At 39.5% G+C, this 21,664-nt stretch overlaps 2 protein-coding genes across 4 annotated transcripts in view; both read left to right on the forward strand.

Moving 5' to 3' along the window:
* The first annotated feature begins 131 nt into the window (after window positions 1-131).
* On the forward strand, window positions 132-9,575 carry dtl (denticleless E3 ubiquitin protein ligase homolog (Drosophila)). The gene is made up of 15 exons (XM_042503684.1): window positions 132-316; window positions 1,741-1,878; window positions 1,981-2,073; window positions 2,159-2,220; window positions 2,521-2,641; window positions 3,529-3,594; window positions 3,775-3,890; window positions 3,979-4,052; window positions 4,164-4,270; window positions 4,362-4,466; window positions 5,546-5,658; window positions 5,751-5,840; window positions 6,001-6,124; window positions 6,324-6,973; window positions 9,035-9,575. The coding sequence occupies exons 1-15, from the start codon at window positions 265-267 to the stop codon at window positions 9,098-9,100; spliced, it is 1,977 nt and encodes a 658-aa protein (XP_042359618.1). The 5' UTR covers window positions 132-264; the 3' UTR covers window positions 9,101-9,575.
* A 1,096-nt stretch (window positions 9,576-10,671) lies between these two features.
* ppp2r5a (protein phosphatase 2, regulatory subunit B', alpha isoform) overlaps window positions 10,672-21,664 on the forward strand; it is a 56,029-nt gene continuing 45,036 nt past the window's right edge. For 2 of the 3 annotated variants that reach the window (XM_042502869.1, XM_042502871.1), the window contains exon 1: window positions 10,672-11,725. In XM_042502869.1, the coding sequence (XP_042358803.1) occupies window positions 11,578-11,725 (148 nt within the window). In that variant the 5' untranslated portion in view covers window positions 10,672-11,577. The remainder of the gene's footprint in view (window positions 11,726-21,664) is intronic. The other variant, XM_042502870.1, reaches the window with a different exon arrangement.

The following is a 21,664-nucleotide window of genomic DNA, read 5'->3' on the forward strand; positions in this document are numbered from 1 at the left end:
TCTTTGGTAAACTTTACAGAACACGGTCTCACACAGGAAGCGGATGTGGAAGCGACGCCGCAGAGGAAGTGGCCCTTTCAGCCAATGGCAGCGTGTGACGCCAGTTTAGCGGGGGATTCAGTCCTGTGCTTAGAAGAGCAGTTCGCGGGAAAGACAGGCAGCAACAACGACACGGAAAAAGACCACCAGCTAACAATCTGACAAACTTCTCAGCTACATTAACATTATTTCAGATCGTTCTCTACTGCGCTGTAGACTGCAGGGATGCTTTTCCGCTCCATAGTCGACAGAGGAGTGGGCAGAAGACGGCAGAATGGTGAGATTTTGGGGATATTTCGGGGGGATTTTAGGTTCCCGGGTGTGTCCTGTAGTTTCTTGTGCTATGTAAGTAAGCAGGGTTAACATCAAGGGGGATGTAAGCTAATACATTTTCTTTGTTTCGCGTTTGGAGTAAAACCACCGCAGTTTGCAGATGCAACTATAGTCTTGTGTGATTGTGTTGCCATGGCAGTATAATTTAACGATCCAAAATAGCTCAAATTTTTACATTACTCCGCGTAAAAAGACACTTCATAAATGTGTCTAAAATTAATTTCGCCATTTTTAATAAGTACATTTTATAGCGACCACAATATTGAAAATGTTGGACGATGTAAAAACGGATGCTTCATGCATTGTAATTGAGTCTACTGTTATTATTTATCAATCTTAACTCTTTGTAACCATTTTTCTAATTATCATAACTATATATTGAATAATTTTACATATTATAAGCACAGTAATATTACTGATATACAGATGAGTATAATTTCTTGGCTGTTTTTTTTATCCATTAATTTCTGGGTCATTTCTTTTTAAGTTGCTCATTGCTTTCTTCCCATATTTTTGAAAGAAATCAGGCCTATTTGTTCCGGTTTCAAAGGGTTAAAATAAGAAAAACAAACCCTTAGGTGACTACATTTTTTACTATAAAGTTTGTGTGTAATCAGTAATTTGGACTTGAGCCTCCTGAGTGATGGAGGGAGAAAGCATCACCCTCCCTTTACCACAAATACTCATACTTCACAGTTTCTGGCGATGATAAATTGTGTGATTTGGAGATTTTTTTTTACTGAAAACATGCTTTTAAAACCCACTTAAGAGTTTTGGTGTTCTGAGAGTATTAAAATAAATACAACATACAACCATTTAAAGTTGAATGGCCTCCCATAAGCCAAATCAAAAAATATAACTCCCTCCCCAGTGCTTAAAAAATGATCTGAAGTGGCCTGCTATTTTTCACCAGCCCCTCGCCTTTTATAAATAACCAACAGTCCCTAATAATGAGTTTCTGTCCAGCCTTTTATTACTGATTTCAAAGTAAAAAGTCAAACATAGCCTAAAAAACACGTAACTCCTTCAATCTAATAGAAAGAATAATAAGTATTTCACAATAGTTTTAGTACAGTGTCTGACTAAATTCATAGGTGTGGATTTTAGGGGGGGCACAGGGGACGCGTCCCCCTCAATATTTAGAACGTGCATTTGTCCCCTCCAATAATGACATGAAAGTAGCAGAGGACTTTTATTTTGGTGAAATTAAATAATGTTTCCACCATAGACTGATTCAGAAAAGGCACAAATCGGTGCCAAAAAATTACCGGAAGGTAGGGAATTAAGTATTTGATGCTCAAAATCCTGAAATGTTGAAACAAATCTTAAACCCTTGACTAAATTTCCTTTCTTCTTTGGTCTCCGCAGCTCTCCCTGCAGACCCCTGGCCACGGTACCCTCTGAGCTCTCTGCTAGGAGGCTATCAGTGCGTCCGCCATGATGAACACATCTCCTATGGCAACCTGGGTGACTCTGTGCCACCATTTGGAATGGCTTTCTCCTCTGGTAACCAACCAGTGCATACCATATTATCATCAGGTGATTTACAAGAGAGCTAGGCATTGTTGACATTCATCTGTGCATCCCTCCTCTCCCATCTCTCTTCAGCGGGGCACATGCAGAATGTCCTCGCAGCAGCGAATGAAGAAGGCATTGTTAGGATCTACAACACAGAGAGCCGGGAAAACCCTCTTCTTAAAGGTTTGTGCAGAAACTCCTGTGTTTTACTACAGTTCTGTGCATTATCAGGATATATCAGTGGCTAACGGTGTGTGAATGTTTGCAGAATGGCTGGCTCATGAGAATGCTGTCTTCGACATAGCCTGGGTACCAGGGGAGCCTCACTTAGTAAGTACACTTTAAATTCATGCCACATCAACACCACACTGTGAATCATGTTGTCTGTAACATATTTTAAATACTTTATATAAGTGCATTAGACTTTAATAATATTTGTTCCTTATATATTTAAGATTTATTTATATATAAGAGTATCTACTCTTGTATGTACTGCAGCTTTTAAAGAAATACTTCACCCCCCAAATGATCATTTTGGAGGTGAAATATCTTTTAAAGCTGTTTGTAAACTCCATTTTTTCATAAATAAAGCCTTCTTTAAATACATTTTATTTGTCATGTGTCCCTTAGGTGACTGCTGCTGGTGATCAGATGGCCAGGCTGTGGGATGTGAAGTCAGGGGAGCTGTTAGGGAGCTTCAAGGGTCACCTCTGCAGCCTCAAGTCTGTTGCTTTCACACCTCAGGAGAAAGGTATGCTATATACTGATCAAATTTTTTTTTTCTGTCAAATGTCTAAAAAACACATTGTATTGATAATGTGAAGCTGGATTTTGGGGCAGCCTGTTATTTATGGAAATGTTAACATATGTGTTATAGCATGTGTTATTCATATATTTTTACTGTTTACCAGGAAGAAAAACTATTGCAATCTTAATATAAAATAAAAGAAAAGAAAGTGTAAGAGCCAAATATGTTGTTTAACTAAGCAAACATTAATTGCCATTTAACGTGTGTACACTGGATGGTGTTATGCTGGTTGGGCTCAAGAAGAAGTTGCTGTCAGGTGCTTGACCCTGGAGGGCAAAGTGTTTCTGACCACTGTGGCACTATAGATTTGTTTGTCATGCTATAAGTGGTGTGTTTGGTTAGTTGATGGAAATGAAAAAACTGACTTTATTCACCTTCAATTACAATGGAATCAACAAAGAGGATTATTATTCTGCAACCAAAGCCTGCAGATCCTTTACTGAATACAACACACACCGCAAAGGTGGCGTAAGGCATCAAACCAAAGTAAGTGCGCCAGCCGGGTCACTCCTGTATTAGATATCTCAGTAGCTTGAAGTAATATACTTAGCTGCTACAATTATTTGTCGAAAACCCTTTGCCCTATTGGGTCAAACACCTGACGCCAACAATGACCCTCCTACCTCTATTCCTGAGCCCAAGATACCAGCATTGCAATAATGAACAATTAATGCCTGGTTAGATAGAGAGCATATTTGGCTCTTACAGAAACTGTATTTTTTAGTCTTTTTATGTGAAGTAGGTGGATGCATGACATTAAATTATATATATTTTGCATTATTGATGCCTATTTGTATCACATTACTGATGCTTTGTCTTCTGTTAAACAGCTGTGTTCTGTACTGGGGCCAGAGATGGAAATATTATGGTCTGGGACACCAGGTGCAGCAAAAAAGGTATTAATCAAAATTTCACTTACAAAGGTTTTTGTCTATTGTCTTGTGAATATTTAGTGTTTAATGAGATCCAGTCTTAATTTTAAAAATGATATAATCAGTTATGCCTTAAGGGGCAAATGCATAGAGATTAGTTGGACTGTTTATATGTGTGTGATCATGTTTGTGTTTGTCTCTCAGATGGTTTCTACAGACAGGTGAAACAGATCAGTGGTGCTCACAACAAAGCAGAGACAAACCCCCTCGCCAAAACCAAGAAGAGGCGGAGCAGCACGCGTGGCATGGCTCCCAGTGTGGTGAGTTTCTTTAACGACTTGAATGAAACAAAGAGTAAGGCTGTGCAGAAAAGAAGGCTGATCTCTGAGTGTCTTATCTCTCTTGAAGGACACCCAGCAAAGTGTCACAGTGGTTTTGTTTCGGGATCAGCACACACTCATCTCCTCTGGGGCTGTTGATGGGTAAGAAACCACTGTTGTGTCTAACACGCAGCAAATGAGCATAAAATGACTTTCAATGCAAGCAGACATGCATGATCAAATTTGTTTTTCCATTTCATTCTTCTTAACCAGAGTGATCAAGATGTGGGATCTGAGGAAGAACTACACTGCACACCGCCAAGATCCTGTTCCACTGCAGACGTACCCGTACCCGGGTTCTTGCATGCGCATGAGACTGGGTTAGTTTTGTACAATACTAGCTGTCATGTGTGCCTGAAACATGCAAATGACCAGAATAAGCTGAATGTTGATTTGCATGTTGTTTTGCAGGTTATTCAGGACTTGTTCTGGACTCCACGAGATCCAACGTTTTATGTAACTGCACAGATGACAGTATCTACATGTTCAATGTCAGCGGAGTGAAAACGACTCCAGGTAAAAAAAAAAAAAGGACTCCACTCTGACTAAACACTCTGTCTAAATGTGCCAAAAAAGACAGTTTCTAGCTTATCCCTATTTTAATTCATTGCCACTGCAAATCACTAGATGGGGCTGCAAACTAATGTCATTTGTTTTAATTTTCATGGAGAGCGAAGCAAGAGTGCACTGTTTGATAGAGGAAATGTAGAGAGGCGGAGACTTTGTGTGCTTGTACACAAATATTGTAATCTCTTCAAGTTCAGGCTTTAAACATGTGAAGTCCTGAGGGATGTGGACCCTGGACTGCTCAGTAGCACCAAATGAGCTGAACAGGAGCTGAAGGACAGTTGAGTGTCTCTGGACATTCTGTAAAAGATCTTAAAGGACTTAAAGAGCTCCACCCACAAAATGACAACGTGCATTTCAGTTGCTCGCTGGTATGATGTTGAATTTGTGAAGAAAACGTTTTTTCTCACATGCCTCTGGTGAACGGAGATTTCAAAGACAGAGAACATTCTTGATGAATTGAAGTCAGTTAGTTGCTTTGTGTTATTAAGTGACTGATGTTTTGAAGGGTTTGTTCAGATTCACCACAAAAACACAAAGAAACTAACTGATCGAAGCAGTGGGACAACAGCAGCTCCTATAGTCAGCGAGGTAAAATTGCTGTTTTTGTCACTGGATTCTCAGAGATTAGTTTCACTTGCAGCTCAGTTGCCCGTTGGAAAGGACTGCTTGTTTACTGAGCATAGGTCTGAATAAATGAGACTTTGATTATACTGCACGACTTGTGTTTTGCTGTTGTCAGACACAAACCCCTTTTATTTCAATTCATCAAGAATTGTTAAAAAACACAAATTCAAGGTAACATGTGAAAAATGATAGACACATTTTCAAGGTAACAGGGTGAGTAATTGATCTACCAATGGCCACTGTGGGGGTGAAGCATTCCTGTAACACTAATGCATCTCATTAAGCACATGCCATTTATTTATATTACTCTGTTCTCTTTTTTTGTATTTTTAGGCTCATTTGCCTCCCGGATTTGACCTTTATTTAGTTTATTCTCACGTGCTGTTTGTTTTCCTTCACAGTTGCGGTTTTCAGCGGCCACCAGAACTCCTCGTTTTATGTTAAGTCCACTATTAGTCCAGATGACCAGTTCTTGGCCAGCGGCTCAAGCGACAATAATGCATACATCTGGAAGGTACTGTCTTGATTTTATTTCTTCCATAAATGGAAAATTGGGTTGTGTCCATAATGTTTAACGGCGATTTTTCATCTGATGATACATTTCAGATCTCTGACCCTAATCATCCTCCCATGATGCTCCAAGGCCATAGCGAGGAAGTGACATCTGTTGCGTGGTGCCCGACAGACTTTACGAAGGTGAGGCACAAACTTTTATATTTCCACTGTAGTTTGAGTTTTTCAGAGACTCTAAGTATGATTCAGGGGTTTTTGCGTGTCCCTGCTGTGAAGCTGAGCTGTTTTAACAGGCTAGACAGATGGATTTAGCTCCGTATAATCCCCACTGCTCTGTTTGCAGATTGCTTCCTGTTCTGATGACCACACTATTCGGATCTGGAGGCTTCACCGGGAAATGGATGGAGCACAGTCCTCAGTGGGGGACGCCAACCTTGTGGGCTGGGCACGTCCTAAATCTCCCTCAGGTGAGCATCACAACTACCATGAATTGCCTTGAAACAATATACTGTTTCTTTCAGAGTCTGTTTTATTCTCTTTTCTCCCCTGAGCATTAGAAATATGGAGTTTGTTATTGTTAAAGATAGTTGCTGTTCTGCCTGTGGATGCAAAATGTGTCACTCAAAGTACTTATGGTGAACTAACTTGGACTTCTGCTTTGTTTAGGGCCTTCAATCAGAGCTGAAACAACCCCTGCCAAGAACCAGAGGACAGAGAGTCTTGGAGGACTGGCCTCACCCCAGCTTGCTTCCTGTGCTCCCAGTGGAGCCGCTCTGCCGCTGCCCTCCAGCACCACCTCACCCATCCCCTCTCAGGGTGCTAAGGCTGCTGCCGTCCGCCAGAGAACACCGTCCTCTATCAAGCAATGGTTATCCCCAAGCCGTGGATCTCCCGGTCAGGTCAGCCCTCCACTCCGCCGGGTGCTGAGCCCGTGTCCCCAGAGCCCGGCGAGCAGCGCCTCTCCCACTGAACGACGGGCCAAACGCAGGCTGGAGACTGGTGAAGATGCATCCGCGCGCTGCGGGGGTGCCGAACAGTGTGACTGTGTTACTGAACTCTACCCTGCGGCCAAGAGGAGCCGGACCCTGTCTGGAATCTGCTGCCTGACTCAAGAGAGCCGGCTACAAACAGACTGTCACACCGAGGGAAACAATCTAGTCTCATTAAGGCAGACTGGGAAGGAGAACTGCTCTCCCAGAGCAAAGGACTGGTTGTCAGAGATGGGCCTAAAGATGAGGAAATGTCAAGGAAGCCCGAGTACTCCCAGAAGCCCCAGTGCCTCCAAGAAACAAGACGGCAAGACACCAGCTTCACCAGTAAGTACAAAAATCTGCTACAGCAGTGAATCAGTTTGACCTTTTCTCAGTAGTATTAGTGTTACGACTGTATCGTGTCCTAATCGAACGACATTTCAAGTCCACACAATGCTTAGCCATGCCAACATTCCTGTTTTTAACAAACTGCAATATTGAGCGATGCTGACAAGACATTAAGATTCAGAACGGCCTCGATAGCAGCATCCATCTTGTCTTTAGCGATGACCATTGTTGTTATTACTCCTCATTGCTTCTGGCGCACTGCTTGACTAAGCATGAAAACAGCTTGACACCGCCATTAGTCCCTTCTGTGGTGCTCATATGTTGATTTTTATTTGACCAGGAAACCGCTGCCTCCTGTAATGATGCTAGAGGAGTCAGTCAACTAAAACTTAGTGAAGTGGGTGGATTTAGAGGTCTGGACTGAGGCCCCTAAGATCAGCGGTGAGCTTTGATGCCAAATTTAACTTAAACGTCCATCATGTGATGCCAGAGGGCCCCAAAATACTTTTTTTCCATAGACTTATATTGTGGAAGAGATGCCTGTAAATCAATGGATACATATTTTTGAGCATCACATTTGCCACAAACTGACTAATTTCTCTTTTGGGATTTGATCCATTTGGTCAGATAACATTTTGAAAGCCTGTAGCTGTACAATTCTATCATTGTTTTTCCCATTCAAGTTAGCAGAGTGCTAAACAGGAGGTTTGCTTCTCAGCTGGCAGACGTCTTTAGTGCGCTTGCTCTATGGGCGCCACAGTGCAGAGGATCTGTGTAATTTCCAGGCTGCCAGGAGGGCAGCTGACCCTTGCTTTCAGTTTTTCTATGGGCAAATGCATTTTATACAGCTGTTGAGTTATGAAAGACTGAAACACAGAAGCATTATCACTGTCTGACATTGTAATTTGACATTGTGGGAAATGGCTCATTTTCTCTCTTGTGGAGAGTTAGCTATAAGATCTGTATCATTCTTACGTCTGTAACGGGAAGCAAAGCCACACCACATAACTGCAACATCCACAGTTCGACGGCGGCCCGGGTCTTGTGTTTCATGTCACACCCCTCTCTCTGTATTCATGTCTGTATCTGTACCAAAGTGACAAAAGCTATACATAGCTGTTTTCCTATTATTCTAGTCTTTGTACCAAGTTAAGCTAATATGCTGCTCACTGAAGCTTCTTGTTTACTGTACAGATATGAGAGCAGTATCTCCTCTCCAAACTCTTAACAAAACAGTGAATATGTGTATTTCCCCAAAATGTGAATGCTTTATTAATATCATAGCTGTAACAGGGGGCATTTTACTGCCAAACAAGTTTATTTCATTTCGATACATTAACTATAATGTTCTTACAATACTTATTACTTTAATAAAGTAGGGTTTTGAATACACCTTTTAAAACATGGAGCAACATCAGTTTTGCTGCTTTCAGATGCCTTTCACAAATATTTCAACCTTTGAATCTTGCAAATTGGTGCGATTTCTTTCAAAAACATGATAAGATATGTTCCACAAATTGCACATTGAATAGCTAGGGAAAAAATATATTTCTAATTATCGTAATTACATATGAAAGTTATGTTACAGAATTCTTAGAATTTTAAGCACTTTTTAGAAGGTCATTTCTTTGTTTTGTTTTTCTTTCTTTTTTTTATTGATTATTTTTTTTTTGTACTAATTGTCAGGACATTTTCTTGTACTTTTTAAGAATTTCTTGCTAGTTTAGGGGTCGTTTTTTCTTTTGTTGCTCATTGCCTTATTCCTGTGTTTTCTGAAAGAAATCGAGCCAGTTCGCTCAGGTTTTTAATGGTTAAGGCGAAGTGAACAGCTGCTCTTATTTAAGATTATTGTCACTCATGCAGAATCACTGTAGGGACACATAAATATTTGACATTTCTCATGGCTGCACCTCCTTTCATTTTGAATATGCGGCTTGAGGAATATTTGTTTGGTATTTGAGGTTTGTCCTTTCTTATTAGTGCCAATGCTTACATGCGTGAGGATGTTTTACAGCTGTTAATATCGCAGCTGACCTTTATTTGTTTCTTGTTTTTCAGACCATCCGCTCGCCACAAAACATGAAGAAAATCTCCATGTATTTCACGAGAAGACCTCTGGAGTGACCACTCGTGCCAGTCAGATGCTCTGTGCTTCTGTTTAAAATGCTAGAATTTTATTTTGAGTATTTTTAACCTGAACCCACAGACGATGCGCCTCTAAGAACACTGATCTATGTCCAGGTTACATGAGCACATGAACCTGAGCTGCATAGAGATTACAGAACTGTCTGAATATTTAACTCTACAGTTTTTTTCCTGAGAGGCTGCTGTTTTATTTTAATTGGGCAATGTGTTTTGCAGTTACCTCCTACACAATTTTCTGGTGAAGTGCAGAATCTCTGGTTTAAAAAAATCAAGTTGCATGTCGCTGATTAAATCTTTCAATTTGCTCAAACCTGACAACTTCAAGAGATGCATTAATATTTAATACAAGAATTTGATGAATTGTTCAGAAGATCAACCAGTTATTAATCTTCAAGTGCAGATAAAATGTTTTAATATTCTAAAAATCTGCAAAAAAACAAACATTTATTTGATCCACATCCAGGTTTATTTATCGCTTCATTTATTTTATGGGTTTTTTTTTTCGTGTTTGGCTTTGACCTTTTTCTTTCAGTGTCACACATACAATTCTGCAAAATGTGATCTTTTTGAGCTAATGCTTAAGTTGTTTATATGTACAAAATAACCAATGATTGTTGCTTGGTTCATTTGTATTTAATTGACACAAATTTGCTGTGATCAGATTTTATTAAACAGAAATGAGTTTTCTAATTGTCCGTTGCATTCTGTCTGTTGCACGTTAGTGTTTGTTGTCAAGACACAAGTCACAATAATACCATAACTTAAATTACTGATTGCAGTGATTAAAAAGTTCTTTTTGTGCCCCCTTGTTACAGGTTACATATACATTATATTATTACTGTTTGACTATTTTATTGCAATACAGTTAGGGATATGGAGAGTTAAAGTCGAGATTTAAAAAAAGGAAAGGATTTTTTTTTAAGAAGGTAAATTACATGTCTTCCCTTCATTTTCTATCCAGTTAACCTTCTTATAACCCTTGATTGGTAAAATGACCCTTTGTAAAAAAATAAAACACAAACATTAATGTATACTACAGCTTTTTAAAATAACTATAGAAGAAAATCACATATATAACAATAAGGCAAGTCAGTCATATTAACAACATATATAGGCATAAATCTGAGTAAAGGGAAGAACAAAAAAGGCATTGCCAGCTAAAATAAATAAAGGGGGGGGGATTCTATATATATTATAGTTTATTTGTATACTTCATAGTTCTTATATTTTAGGGATTTGCAGAACAACAAAAATTCAACACAGAAAGCTTTAAATATTGGTGGTATTTCCATGAATTTAGCTTTATGTGTATGGTTTTTGGCCATAAAAATAATTGTTTTAGTAATATATACTACAGCTGCCACTCCTCATTCATCCGTACAACGTCACATATTTGTTTTCACATGTCACATGGTCAGGCCCCGCCTTCTGCACCATCTGATTGGCTTAAAAAGTTTACAGTGTTTTAATTCGCTGCTTGTGATTGGCCGTCGGAGGCATCACTCAATGACGTATACCTGTCAGGCTCCGCAGTCGACCTAACAGTCAAGTCGGAGAGACAACGGCTGAGCGGCTGTAACTGGGAGTGTTTTATGGCCGCCTACTCAGCACGATATCCACAAATTTCTTCTATTTAGGAAACAAACGGTGTTTTTAAAGGCCAAGAAAACTATCGCGCTATATTGAGCGACATTTATTTAAGGTAAAGTCGGGTAAATGTGGACAACTTTAAAGTGCTAAATGAGTCGTCGAGCGAAACTGAACTTCATCCATCGCGCATAGTTCTTATGAAAATACTCTCAACGGAAGTCTAACTAGGATTAAAAACACGGCTTGAAGACGTGGACTTTTGTGTTTTTACGGAGAGCTACGTGAATTTTACGGGGCAACCATCTTTTGTAACTTTTTGTCTTCAACAGCAGTGCAAACTGTTGTAGTGGCGTACTAACGTCGGCTAATTTTAGCAAGCTAGCTAGGTACATTAGCAGCCTAGCAGTACAGTAGTTTGCTGCTGTCAGGAGTTTCCGACTAATTCAGACAACTTTGTTTTTATGACAGTGTCTTTCATGCGTTTTGCAACAGGTAGACCTTTTGCAAACACGACGAAGCAGTAAAAAACACCAGAAAATTTTAAACTTACGCGATAATTTTCTATGTTTGTGACTTCAGGTTTTACAGCGGGCAATGTCATGAGTTTCTCTTTTTGTTTCGTGTTTTGAAGGTTGTCCTCGTGCTATAGTAAACAAGTTACTCGAAAGATGCAGCCTTTGGACACAGTCTAACCCCAATACCGAGCGACCATGTTGGAGCATACAGAATAACATCCGACTTTGGCAGGAGACAAGCTTCAAGTCGTGCTTCATATTTTTGCGCTGATGCGAGCAGAAGAGGAAACCTTTCATTTGTTCTAGGGATACAATCGCTTGTCTGAAGTCTCCGTCGGTTTGTGCATCAAAATGTCGGCCATCTCCGCAGCCGAGAAAGTGGACGGGTTTACGAGAAAGTCCATGAGGAAGGCCCAGAAACAGAGAAAATCCCAAGGCTCATCTCAGTACCGCACACAGAGCGCTCCAGTCGAGCTTTCACCGCTGCCTCAGCTCAAAGGTAAGAGGATGAAGGGGTCTGCCTCTTAAAATAGGCTCTCTGTCAGTGTGTTGTGTGTACTGCTAGATGTGGAACAATCAGCATACATGACCAAGCCCATAACCAGAATTTTCCCAAAAATAAAAGTGAAAGCACTTTGTGCACATATTTCACAGATTTGTATACAGTTCTTCGCTTAAGGCCACTGTGTTTAAATCTGCTGCACAGGGGGAAACACAGTGGAGAAAGTTGTGGACACCAAACATTTCCTTCTCAGTTATTTGCTGCAAGAGTTGACCACAGGGCATTACACAAATATTACATGACTGTCTGCCAAAGCCATGCCAATCTGTTGTGTGCTCTTAGTCTAAAATACTGCATTTTGTTTAATTTTTTTGTACTTCTCTTGCATCACAGTTTCTCTGTGCTCCCTCCAAAGTTATAAGGTGTTTTTACAGAGATCCAGAGTAGCCTCACTCAACATGTTTACATGATGTTAGAACAAGTGAAATTATTGTGTAAGTCAGACAAAAACTGAACTTTTAAAATACATGTAAACACATTAGACTGAAATCATACTAAGTCAAATTTATCAGATAACACAACTAGATAATGTAGTTGAGGGTCGATTTTACTCTTTTATGTATACGCCTCAACTGGACCTATACTGGCCTAGGCGTTCTTCACATGCTCCATAGTCCCTGCACCGTGCTTTGACCCCATGGATGTAGTATAGGAAGTCTGGATACAACCATGGAGACGGGGCCCCGTTCATTCCTGTTAGAGCTGCTCATTGGTACATTAGGCAAAAAAGTATAAGTATAAGTATAAGTATAAGTATAAAATATGATAAAGTACCTGGATCTACTGGTTCATAAGCCATGCACACTTGAGACTTACGGCGGCTGAGTGTGCCGGAGCGGGTAACTTCTGTCAGCGGAGCAACTGATTTTGGTTTAGCACTTCATGAGCTTGAATGGTGGTCTAAAAAAATGTATACTTGCGGCTCTTTTAGACTTTACAAACGTTATTGAACTGGATGGTTTAAATCTTGATAGTGAAATGAGTCCTTACGCTTGGGTTTTGATGTTCACAAAAAATTATTTACTGAGTTATAGACATCTCTTTTCTGGAAGACTTTTTCCCATTTACTTGCATTGGGAAAGAGACATCTGTAAATCAGTGGATACATCTTTTTGAGCGTCAAAATATTCATGAAATGACTTACTTCAGATTTAATCCATTTAGTTTGATAACACTTGCAAAGTCTAAAAGAACCGCAAGAGTAAATTATTTAATCGGCATTCAAGCTAATGGGGTGCTAAACAGGAAGTCGGCTGCTCCACCGGCAGAAGTCTATAGTGCACATGCTCTATTGGCCAGTAATGCAGAAGATGCAGGTATTTTTATACTGAGCATTTTTTGCTTCATGTACCACTGAGCAACTCTAATAGGAATGAACACGTCACTGCCTCCATGCTGTTTCCAGGTGTTCTTAATACATCCATAAATTCGCAGAAGTAAACCGGGAAAAACAAAAGAAGAAGAAGAAAGAAAGAAAGCAAAACTGCTGAAAGAGTACGTAGAGCACATATGAAATGTATAGTGCCAAAAAGTTCTCCATGTTTTCAACATTTGACATGCAGCCCGTTTGCTGCTTGCTAACTTGTTTAGTATGTAACGTAGCAGGTCGCCTGGAAGAAGGTCCAGTTGCAACTAAGTGAAAGGAGCTTATCGCCACCCATCATGGTGGAGTTGGACTTACCTCAACAATAAACCGATTCTCTCTTGGTGCTTGTATACTGGGATAGGCCAGTAGTCCAATTAAATGGCCTAATTGAGCTAATACCGTAGCATGCATGTACACATACTGACTTGAGCTGTTGGGGCTGAATGAACATGCAGAGGCACATCCAGAAAGTGATGTTGAAGAAAGGGTTAAAATGGATTAATGCCTTTGTGTCAAGATGTTGTGGAGGCCACAGAAAAGTGACTACAGCTGGGGGTTATGAATGTGTAAACATGACACCTGTGATTGGTCTTTGACTGCTTGTGTTTTCAACCTGTATGTTGTTGCTGGGAGAGACAGTTAATAGTGATGACAACAATTGAGGAAAGGTTCAGTAATCTTTTCTCTACAGCTTTGACAAGTTTATATTTTGAGATGTTACAAAGCCATTTCCAGTGCAAACATGCTGGATTATAACTCAAGTGCTGTGCCAGAGGCAGGATTGCTGGAACGCTTCAGCGAAGAAGCACACAGCTGGCTTAACTCATTCCCATTCATTCCCAGACACAATCCAAATCATGCTGGCAAGTCCAAGAATTTAAAGTTTTAGCTTGCAGGTCTTCACAAGTACTATACAAGACTGAAAGGTACCTGGTAAAAGGCATCACATGCTGCACCTGAGAAAATTAGAACTACCTGTTGAATATCAGGCAGTTTGTTAATTTTCACAGCTTCCATTTCACTGGGTCAACTTTACCCTTTAGTGGCATGTTTCCATATCATCATATAATAAGCAGTAACTGGTAAGGACTGAGCCATAGAATAGTGCAGTGGAGAACACAAGACAGCAAAAAACCATCAGGTGAAATGTGACGCTGTGTTGGACTAATATGGGCAGCCAGTATCAAACTTTGGAGTCTGTCAGCTGATGCAGTAGTCTGTTGAAGGTGGAGGTGGGCATGTGGGGTTGAGGTTTTGTAAGGTTTGGCACACGACTTGATTAAGCAGTCTGTTTCCCACCTGCCAAGTGTAGTACCGGTCTTCCTAAAAACAGTAGTTCATAACTTGCAGTTGTGTTGCTTTCTTGTTTTTTTTCTGAACCACAAATGGCACATATTTATTTCAGTATGTGTGTAAATTCAACCATTACGTATGGATTTAATTGCGTCTAGCTCTGACGCCTTGAACACACTGTCTGTGTGAGCAGTGAGTAAGCATCACAGAGCCTGTTGTTTTTTCTTCGAGCGCCCATGTTAACAAGTTAGAGCAGCCATGTTGTCTGTGTGAGCAACGGGTCTCAGCTGCGGCACATCATGAAAAACGATTACTTGCCAATTTTTTTTTCCATGGCCTGTGTGGTTGTCAGCAGAAATACAGTGAAAATGGTGTTTTGATAATTATAATATTGTCTGTTTTACTTTCCTGTTTGCGTTTCAAAATAAAAGTCCTCTGACAATGTCTCTGTTGACATAAAGCCTTCATTTTATTGTGAAAAATTTCCAGGATCATGTTGTTGACAATGCAGGAGCTTGCATGACTTAATAAATGAGTGGAATATTTGCTCATAATTGTGGATACGGTACTCATACCAGCATGCAGCCCTGCAAAAGGGTCATAACAACGCTGCCAGTGTGAACACCACAAGTGTGCAAGATGCTGCACAGTGATTATACACTAAAGAAAACCTAGTTATTATTACGCTCTTTTTCTGCCAATAAATTCCTCTAAATCCTACAGGATCGAAGATGAAGTTTGGCAGTTTGTTTCCCTAATGAGGAGTTGTATGTTTTTATTTGGATGTTGACCTGTTTTAAACTCCGTCCATGCAAATCATTTCAGCAAAGACACTATTACCAGAAGTAATCACAGTTTATTAACACGCTTTTGGTACTTTGTAACAGTTACATTTGTGTTTGGACTGGAAACTTTATTGGCAAAAAACTGGCTACTTTAGGCACCTGCAATGATTCCAAAACAAAACTGGACCTACTTGGCCCAAATGTTGTGCTCTGAAACATGTCATACATTAAACTATCTCACCTCTACCAGATATTTCATTTTTGTCCTTCAAAAACTCCAGTAACATGGCAAATCAAAGCATGCATGTGACCAGGTACCTGTCTGTTGTCTTACTGTTGCCTGTGGTTAAGCCTGTTCACAACTGTGTGTATATAAGCTCCATTCACAACAATGTGTGCATTCTCGACTGTGTACTTAACCATGTTTTCACAAGTTATGTCACTGTTGTGCAGCATACACCTTGTATTGTTTATGTCAAGTCAGCATAATCCAGAGGAATTCATTTAAATTTCACTGCAGCTATACCTTGGTAAAAGTTGGTCCACAAATGTACAGTATATTAGAGATAGGCATAGAGATATAACATGCCCAGTAACAATAGATATGGCACTAAACTGTATTAAATCCTATTGTGATCCACACTCATAAATTCATTTAGAGGTATTGGCACTACCGTTTAACAGCTTATATGTTGTTTTTTAAAAATTCAAAATGCTGCCATACAATTTAATGACTAATTTGCTCACGCTTACAGACAAGCCTCAACAGCTTATCATGGGTGTTTATGACACTGGAGGAAGCAGCACAGTTGAAGTAAGAAAAACTTGCCTGGTCAAGTTTAGTTGGAACTTTTTAACATGATGCAGCTTCCCAAGGTGATGAAAACAAAATGTCAAAAAAAGGTTGGTATCAACAATAACTGCTGTCATACATTTTTTTGTATGACAGCAAAGGATTGTAGAAAATGTAGTGACTAATATTTCAAATTGAATCTTGAATGATGCATACGGAGAGCAGAGATGGTAAAAAGAAGTGCAGAAATTTGAAACACTTGGTATGATTTTCCCAAACTAGAGCGTTGCACCACAACAACACCCAAAACTGACTTGAACCAGCATGGCAGCAACCGCCTTGTTGACAAGCATGAAAGTGACAGCTAAATTATCCGACTTTCATCCACTAAAAGCTTGAGGGTGATTTATGCTTTGTCACGGTGACCACTGCTGGTGTAGAATTAAGGCGATCTGTATTTCACTTATTTTTGATTCTCTTGTTTTTGTTGACAGGGTGTGCAGGTTTTTCACCTTTCACATCAAAGTCACAGAGCCCTTGAAAATGAAATGATGCGGCATATTTTATTAAGGGATGCAAGTCTGTCTGTCTTTGAGACACTTTTCTTTTTGAATCAGGGTTCATTCTGAAATCAGTAGTTTGAGTATTTGCCTGTAATTAATGTAGAATATTATTTGTATTGATGCCAGGTAGAAAAGCTTTTAAAGAGCATACACCAACAGATAAGTTTTGAAGTGTTGTTATTAATTATGTGTAGACCTGCAAAGTGTTTACTGTGAAGGAGCTATTGGCATGTGAAGTACATGGAAGTGTTGAGCTCAAAGCACCAGAGTGCTCACTGAAAGTTAGACTTGTACAGGTTTAGGGACTTTTGTGACAGTGGATTAGTTTGAAATAGTGATGTCAGTTTCAGTTAATTTTGATTTCAATAGCCTGACATCCATTAACTGGTTACTAACATGAAAAAGAAGATTTGAAATATAAAATGCCTTTTCTTTTAGTCTGGTGCTCCACTTCTAAATGAAATTTAGCACTGCATTTCAAAGTACTGTCTGTTTAGAGGTGGTGACATTTTAATGTTTTGTGATGTGAATGTCTCTACTTTTGTTTAATTTTCTGTTGGTTGTGCTGACGGATAGCCCGCCTGCCATGTTAATAAGTGGAAACACGCCTACTGTCCAGCCTTCAGACTCCACTGGTTCCTCTAAATGCTGCATTACCACTGCCAGTGAACATACTGTACGAGTCTGCCTTTCTGTCTTCTGCTTGTGTGTGTGTGTGTGTGTTGTTTTGTTGGTGTGTCGAATGCCGATCATATGCATTCTCATTTCATTAAAAAGCCAGATGTCAGCGGGTGTTAGGGGATTTTTTTTGCAGTGGGAGTGAGGCTTTAGATAACAATGCTGAAGGGGTTTTCAACTAAAAATTGAGCCACTCAGGCACCGGGATGAGCTGGGGGGTGACCGGAGGGTGGGCACAATGTTTCCACAGCAACCGTGTTGGGTTGGGACGGTTTTACTAGTGGTACTTGCCAAACAGTGTCTTCTGCAAAATAACAGTAGTGAGCAACAGACCAATGGCAAGTGATAGTTTAGTAAAGTTTATTTAAATCACGCATATTTTTACTGGTCAAAATGTATGCATATTTTGTATGACTTAAGTATTTAATGTTTTTAAAATGCTGCAGTAAAACAATTTCAAAATGATCAGTTGGGGACCTGAACAAAATAATACAGGGTTTTCTGATAACTTGAGGTGATTTTTTCAAATAGAATTTTAAAAATCTAGAAATAAATGGGATACGTTATGATTTTTAGCATCTAATTACTAAAAATGCTCCAGTGAAACAACAAGAAAGTACAGACAGATCTTTTTCATCAAAGGGGAAAAAAAGACACTCCCCTATTTTAAAAAACCTTTGTGGAAAAGCAGAAAACACGAGCAGCGCAACACCAAATTGACACCAAAATGTGGTATAGACTTTCAGCATGTTTTTTTTTTTTTTTTTTTAATTGCCTGACCATTTTGGTAGGCCCACAAACATGCCAATGTGGCAGACAGTCATCTGATATTTACTCACCAAGTAGAAAATTTCCTCACATTTGGCGCTTGGCAGATGTTAATTTTGGACGCTGTCGTCGATTGAGGGGTGCTGCTAGGTCGCTAGCTACTACCAGGCCAGAGTGGTGCGCAGTCCAGTAAACTGAAGAGTAGCTAAATTAACACAGAGACCCACATGTGTAAATGGTCAAAAACATCCTTGGCGGTTAACTAATTAATGCTTAACTTAGACATCCCAATTCCAAATATAAATGCTCAGTTTTGTATACTTTGTGAACATGGTCTGCTTGCATTGTAAAAATTATACACAGGCAAAATTACTATACTACAATTAGGATATGGTTGGAGGAAAGAAATGTGATATATATATTACAGTTCTTCTGAGCACTTTACATAAAGTCCATATTTAACATCCATAACATCCATCCATCTGCTTAATTAACCAAGGCCCACATTTGTGCCTTATCTTGAGGTTGTTTGGTGGACCAGTCTCAATTGTTCAAACCAAATTCATTGATTCACCATCTGTTGCCTAGTAGCACACATTGTATGATTCATATACAGTGCATGAATCTCTGGTTACAAATAGGCTACATGCACAGGCAGAGCAGTCCATACTTACTATATGTTAAGGTGTTTATTTGTTGGAACACTTTAGATGTAATGTAAGTAAAAACTGAAAAATTTGCAGAATATCCTCGTCACCTCCTGCACCTCTAGCCATCTCTAATTGAGTGAGACAGCAGTAGTTGTAGCACTTTAGTTACACTGAAACAAAATAATGGTGATGTGGTGCGGCTGTAACCAGAACTGTTTCAGATCCTAAAAAGACAGTAGATTGCAAAGATGCTCCAGCCTTCCTGCAGTGGAGAGGTTGGAGGGTTTATAGCTCCTGTTGTGTGATCGACACTGAAAAGATGAGTCACTCTGAGACCAACATTGTTGCCATGACAGCCAGAAGCCTTGAGAGCGAGCCAGAGAAATGTTTTACTTTCCAAATACAGACCGCTTCATGTAGGTTGATATTTCTGTCACTACAGTGAAATTTTGAGCTGAGCCATGATTCCTTACTAGACCCAAGCTTACGTCTGGGTGGTGTGGTGGTTATGATCAATAGTTCAAATACAATACAGTTGGAATTTCAGTTTCCATGACTTCTTCCCACATAGAAAGCTAAGGGTTGGTGGGTTTTTTTTGCACTTTTGTTTTGATCTCCTTGTTTTTTTTTCTGGTTGAAAGAATAATCTTAAAATTCTTAAACCTATTAATTGACAAATGCTATATTCATCATCTCTTATTCCTTTCTTTATTGCAGTATTATACACCACTGATTCAGCATTGTACTATAAAATTGTAGGACCCGAGATGACAGTTTTTCTAATCAAAATCAATGCAGCAAATTGTCCTTTGTGTTCCACACATTCTTACCACCGTCATTGCTATCACCAGACTAGCTGCACCTGCGGTGTGCTATTTCTGGCTCCTGACTTTGATGTCGAAATTTGACCAAGTCTTTCCAATACCAATGTCCCATGCAGATTTAGCCTAAAGCTCATTGAGGCCAGTTCATAGTATCTGCATCTACGTGTGTGCATGGGTCTACTGCTTTGGTATGCGTGATGTAAATGTCGTCATCCACCCATGTCTGCATGAGATGTCCATTTTTTCTGAACATGTAGATTGTAGGCGTGCCGACTGCACATGCACCAATTTCTTGTTTCATACTTCAGTCTTCAGTCACCCTATTGCAGTGAAATTAGTTTTAAATTGGATGTTTGACAGACATTCACTTTAGAACCAGCAGCATTATCCAGTTTCACTTTCACCCGATATGGGCACCATTTACTGGGGGAGTGGGGGGCTGATGCGGACCATCAATTCAGAGTCAGAAATACTTCATTGTTCCATGGGGGGAAATTGTGGGTTGTTATAGTCGCTCTGATGCCAAGCACGGAGAATTATAAAAAAAAGAAATAGGTACCAGCACAAAGTATGCAATAATATAAAACAGAAATACAGTCATGATAAAAACAGTTAGCTTTTGTATATATTTGTAAATATTTAATTGCATTGTTCTATGTATTGTACAATTGTACTATGAATAGCATCCCCAAGACCACCGCTTCCTATGGATGTTTAGTATGGAAAGTATGTCCAAGGCCTTGGGCACTAGATTTGGGTACAGAACTAGGTACTTATAAGGGTACCCACTGAATTATGTCAGTACTATTGAGTATTTTTCACTGTTACATCCATCTGTGTCAATTTTTTGTACCCGAGAGCACATTGGGGTGAGAATGCTGGCTGTAGACAAGAGGCAGAAGTGCCACTGTTTTTGTTTTTTTGACTGTTATTGGACTAAACAAATTATTTGAAAATGTTTCTTTGGACTCTTTAAAATTCTGGTGAACATTTCAAATATTTTCTAACATTTAGCACTGCATCAAATTTCTATCAGTGTATTAATTGAGAATGAGCCGCTTTCGATTACATCATTTAGCAATGGTTCATCAATGTCTGTTCATGGAAAACATGCTCACTTCATTGATGAGTGTGTGCCACATAGTCTGTTTCCATCATGTCTGCCAGCAGATGGCAGATCAATAAATTATTTTCCAGGAAATGATGGGACAAAACTTTAGTGATGCACTGTGATCGCATTTGCGTTCTTGTCAGTATTAAAATTGTAGCCTCTGGCAGGTTCGGTTCTGCTTCACAAAACCGCTGCCTCGGACATAGGTTGTGTGAATGTGTACTCTCATGTTGATCAGCTGCAACTCAGGTTAGGCAGGTTACATATTATTACATAATACATTTTTATCATGCAATGGGTGGTAAGATGAATACAACAGCATGTCATTTCCCCTTCATTAATTGTATATAGGCTATGTGATTAAAATGGCTACAGAAAACCTGGATAGCACTTAATCACTCTGTAGAGTGACACTCGGAGCTCATTATAGTGCACAGCTCACTTTATGTTTGCTTGTCTGCTGTTTGCTGCTTTCCAACTTCTGGATTTTATTCAGATAAAATGCTTGGTCAATATATATATATATAGCAAACACAGCTTTTCCACTGTTGCCTCAAAGCCATCTCTCAGATGGAAACCATGCCTTGACATTGATGCACAGTTATGGCATTCGTCATCATCCTTGCACCACCGGCATTTCTTCAGTGACTAATTAGTGACTCAGGCAAGAATGTGTTCATTGTGGTTTTGATTTCCCCACTGCAGCTAAAGCTGCAGCAAGGCACATTCTCAAACATTCATTATATACTGTATGTAGAAATGTTTCCTCGTTACTTAGGCCTGCCTGTTTTCATTTCTTCACAAATCTTTTGTTAGTATACAAATATGTGTTCAAGCTTTAAAAAAGTGAATGGTCATTCGTTATCATGGTATAAGTTGAGCAGATGTTGCACTTTATTTGACATGACAATTGAAAAGTGCTCCAAGCCAGAATAAATAATATACATTGAAGGGCTGTAGGCCTACCCTTTCTATAATTATGTCAGTAAAATCAGATTTGTCAGTTTAATACGAATATTTGGCGATTCGGTTTTTTTGGTGTGTT

This window comes from Plectropomus leopardus, chromosome 16 (genome assembly GCF_008729295.1).
Source record: "Plectropomus leopardus isolate mb chromosome 16, YSFRI_Pleo_2.0, whole genome shotgun sequence".
NCBI lineage: Eukaryota > Metazoa > Chordata > Actinopteri > Perciformes > Serranidae > Plectropomus > Plectropomus leopardus.

Coding starts and splice junctions, on each gene's coding strand:
- dtl (XM_042503684.1), top strand. CDS start 265: ATGCTTTTCCGCTCCATAGTCGACAGAGGAGTGGGCAGAAGACGGCAG. Junction 6,125..6,323: donor ACGTCCTAAATCTCCCTCAG/GTGAGCATCACA, acceptor TGCTTTGTTTAG/GGCCTTCAATCAGAGCTGAA. Junction 6,974..9,034: donor GCAAGACACCAGCTTCACCA/GTAAGTACAAAA, acceptor CTTGTTTTTCAG/ACCATCCGCTCGCCACAAAA.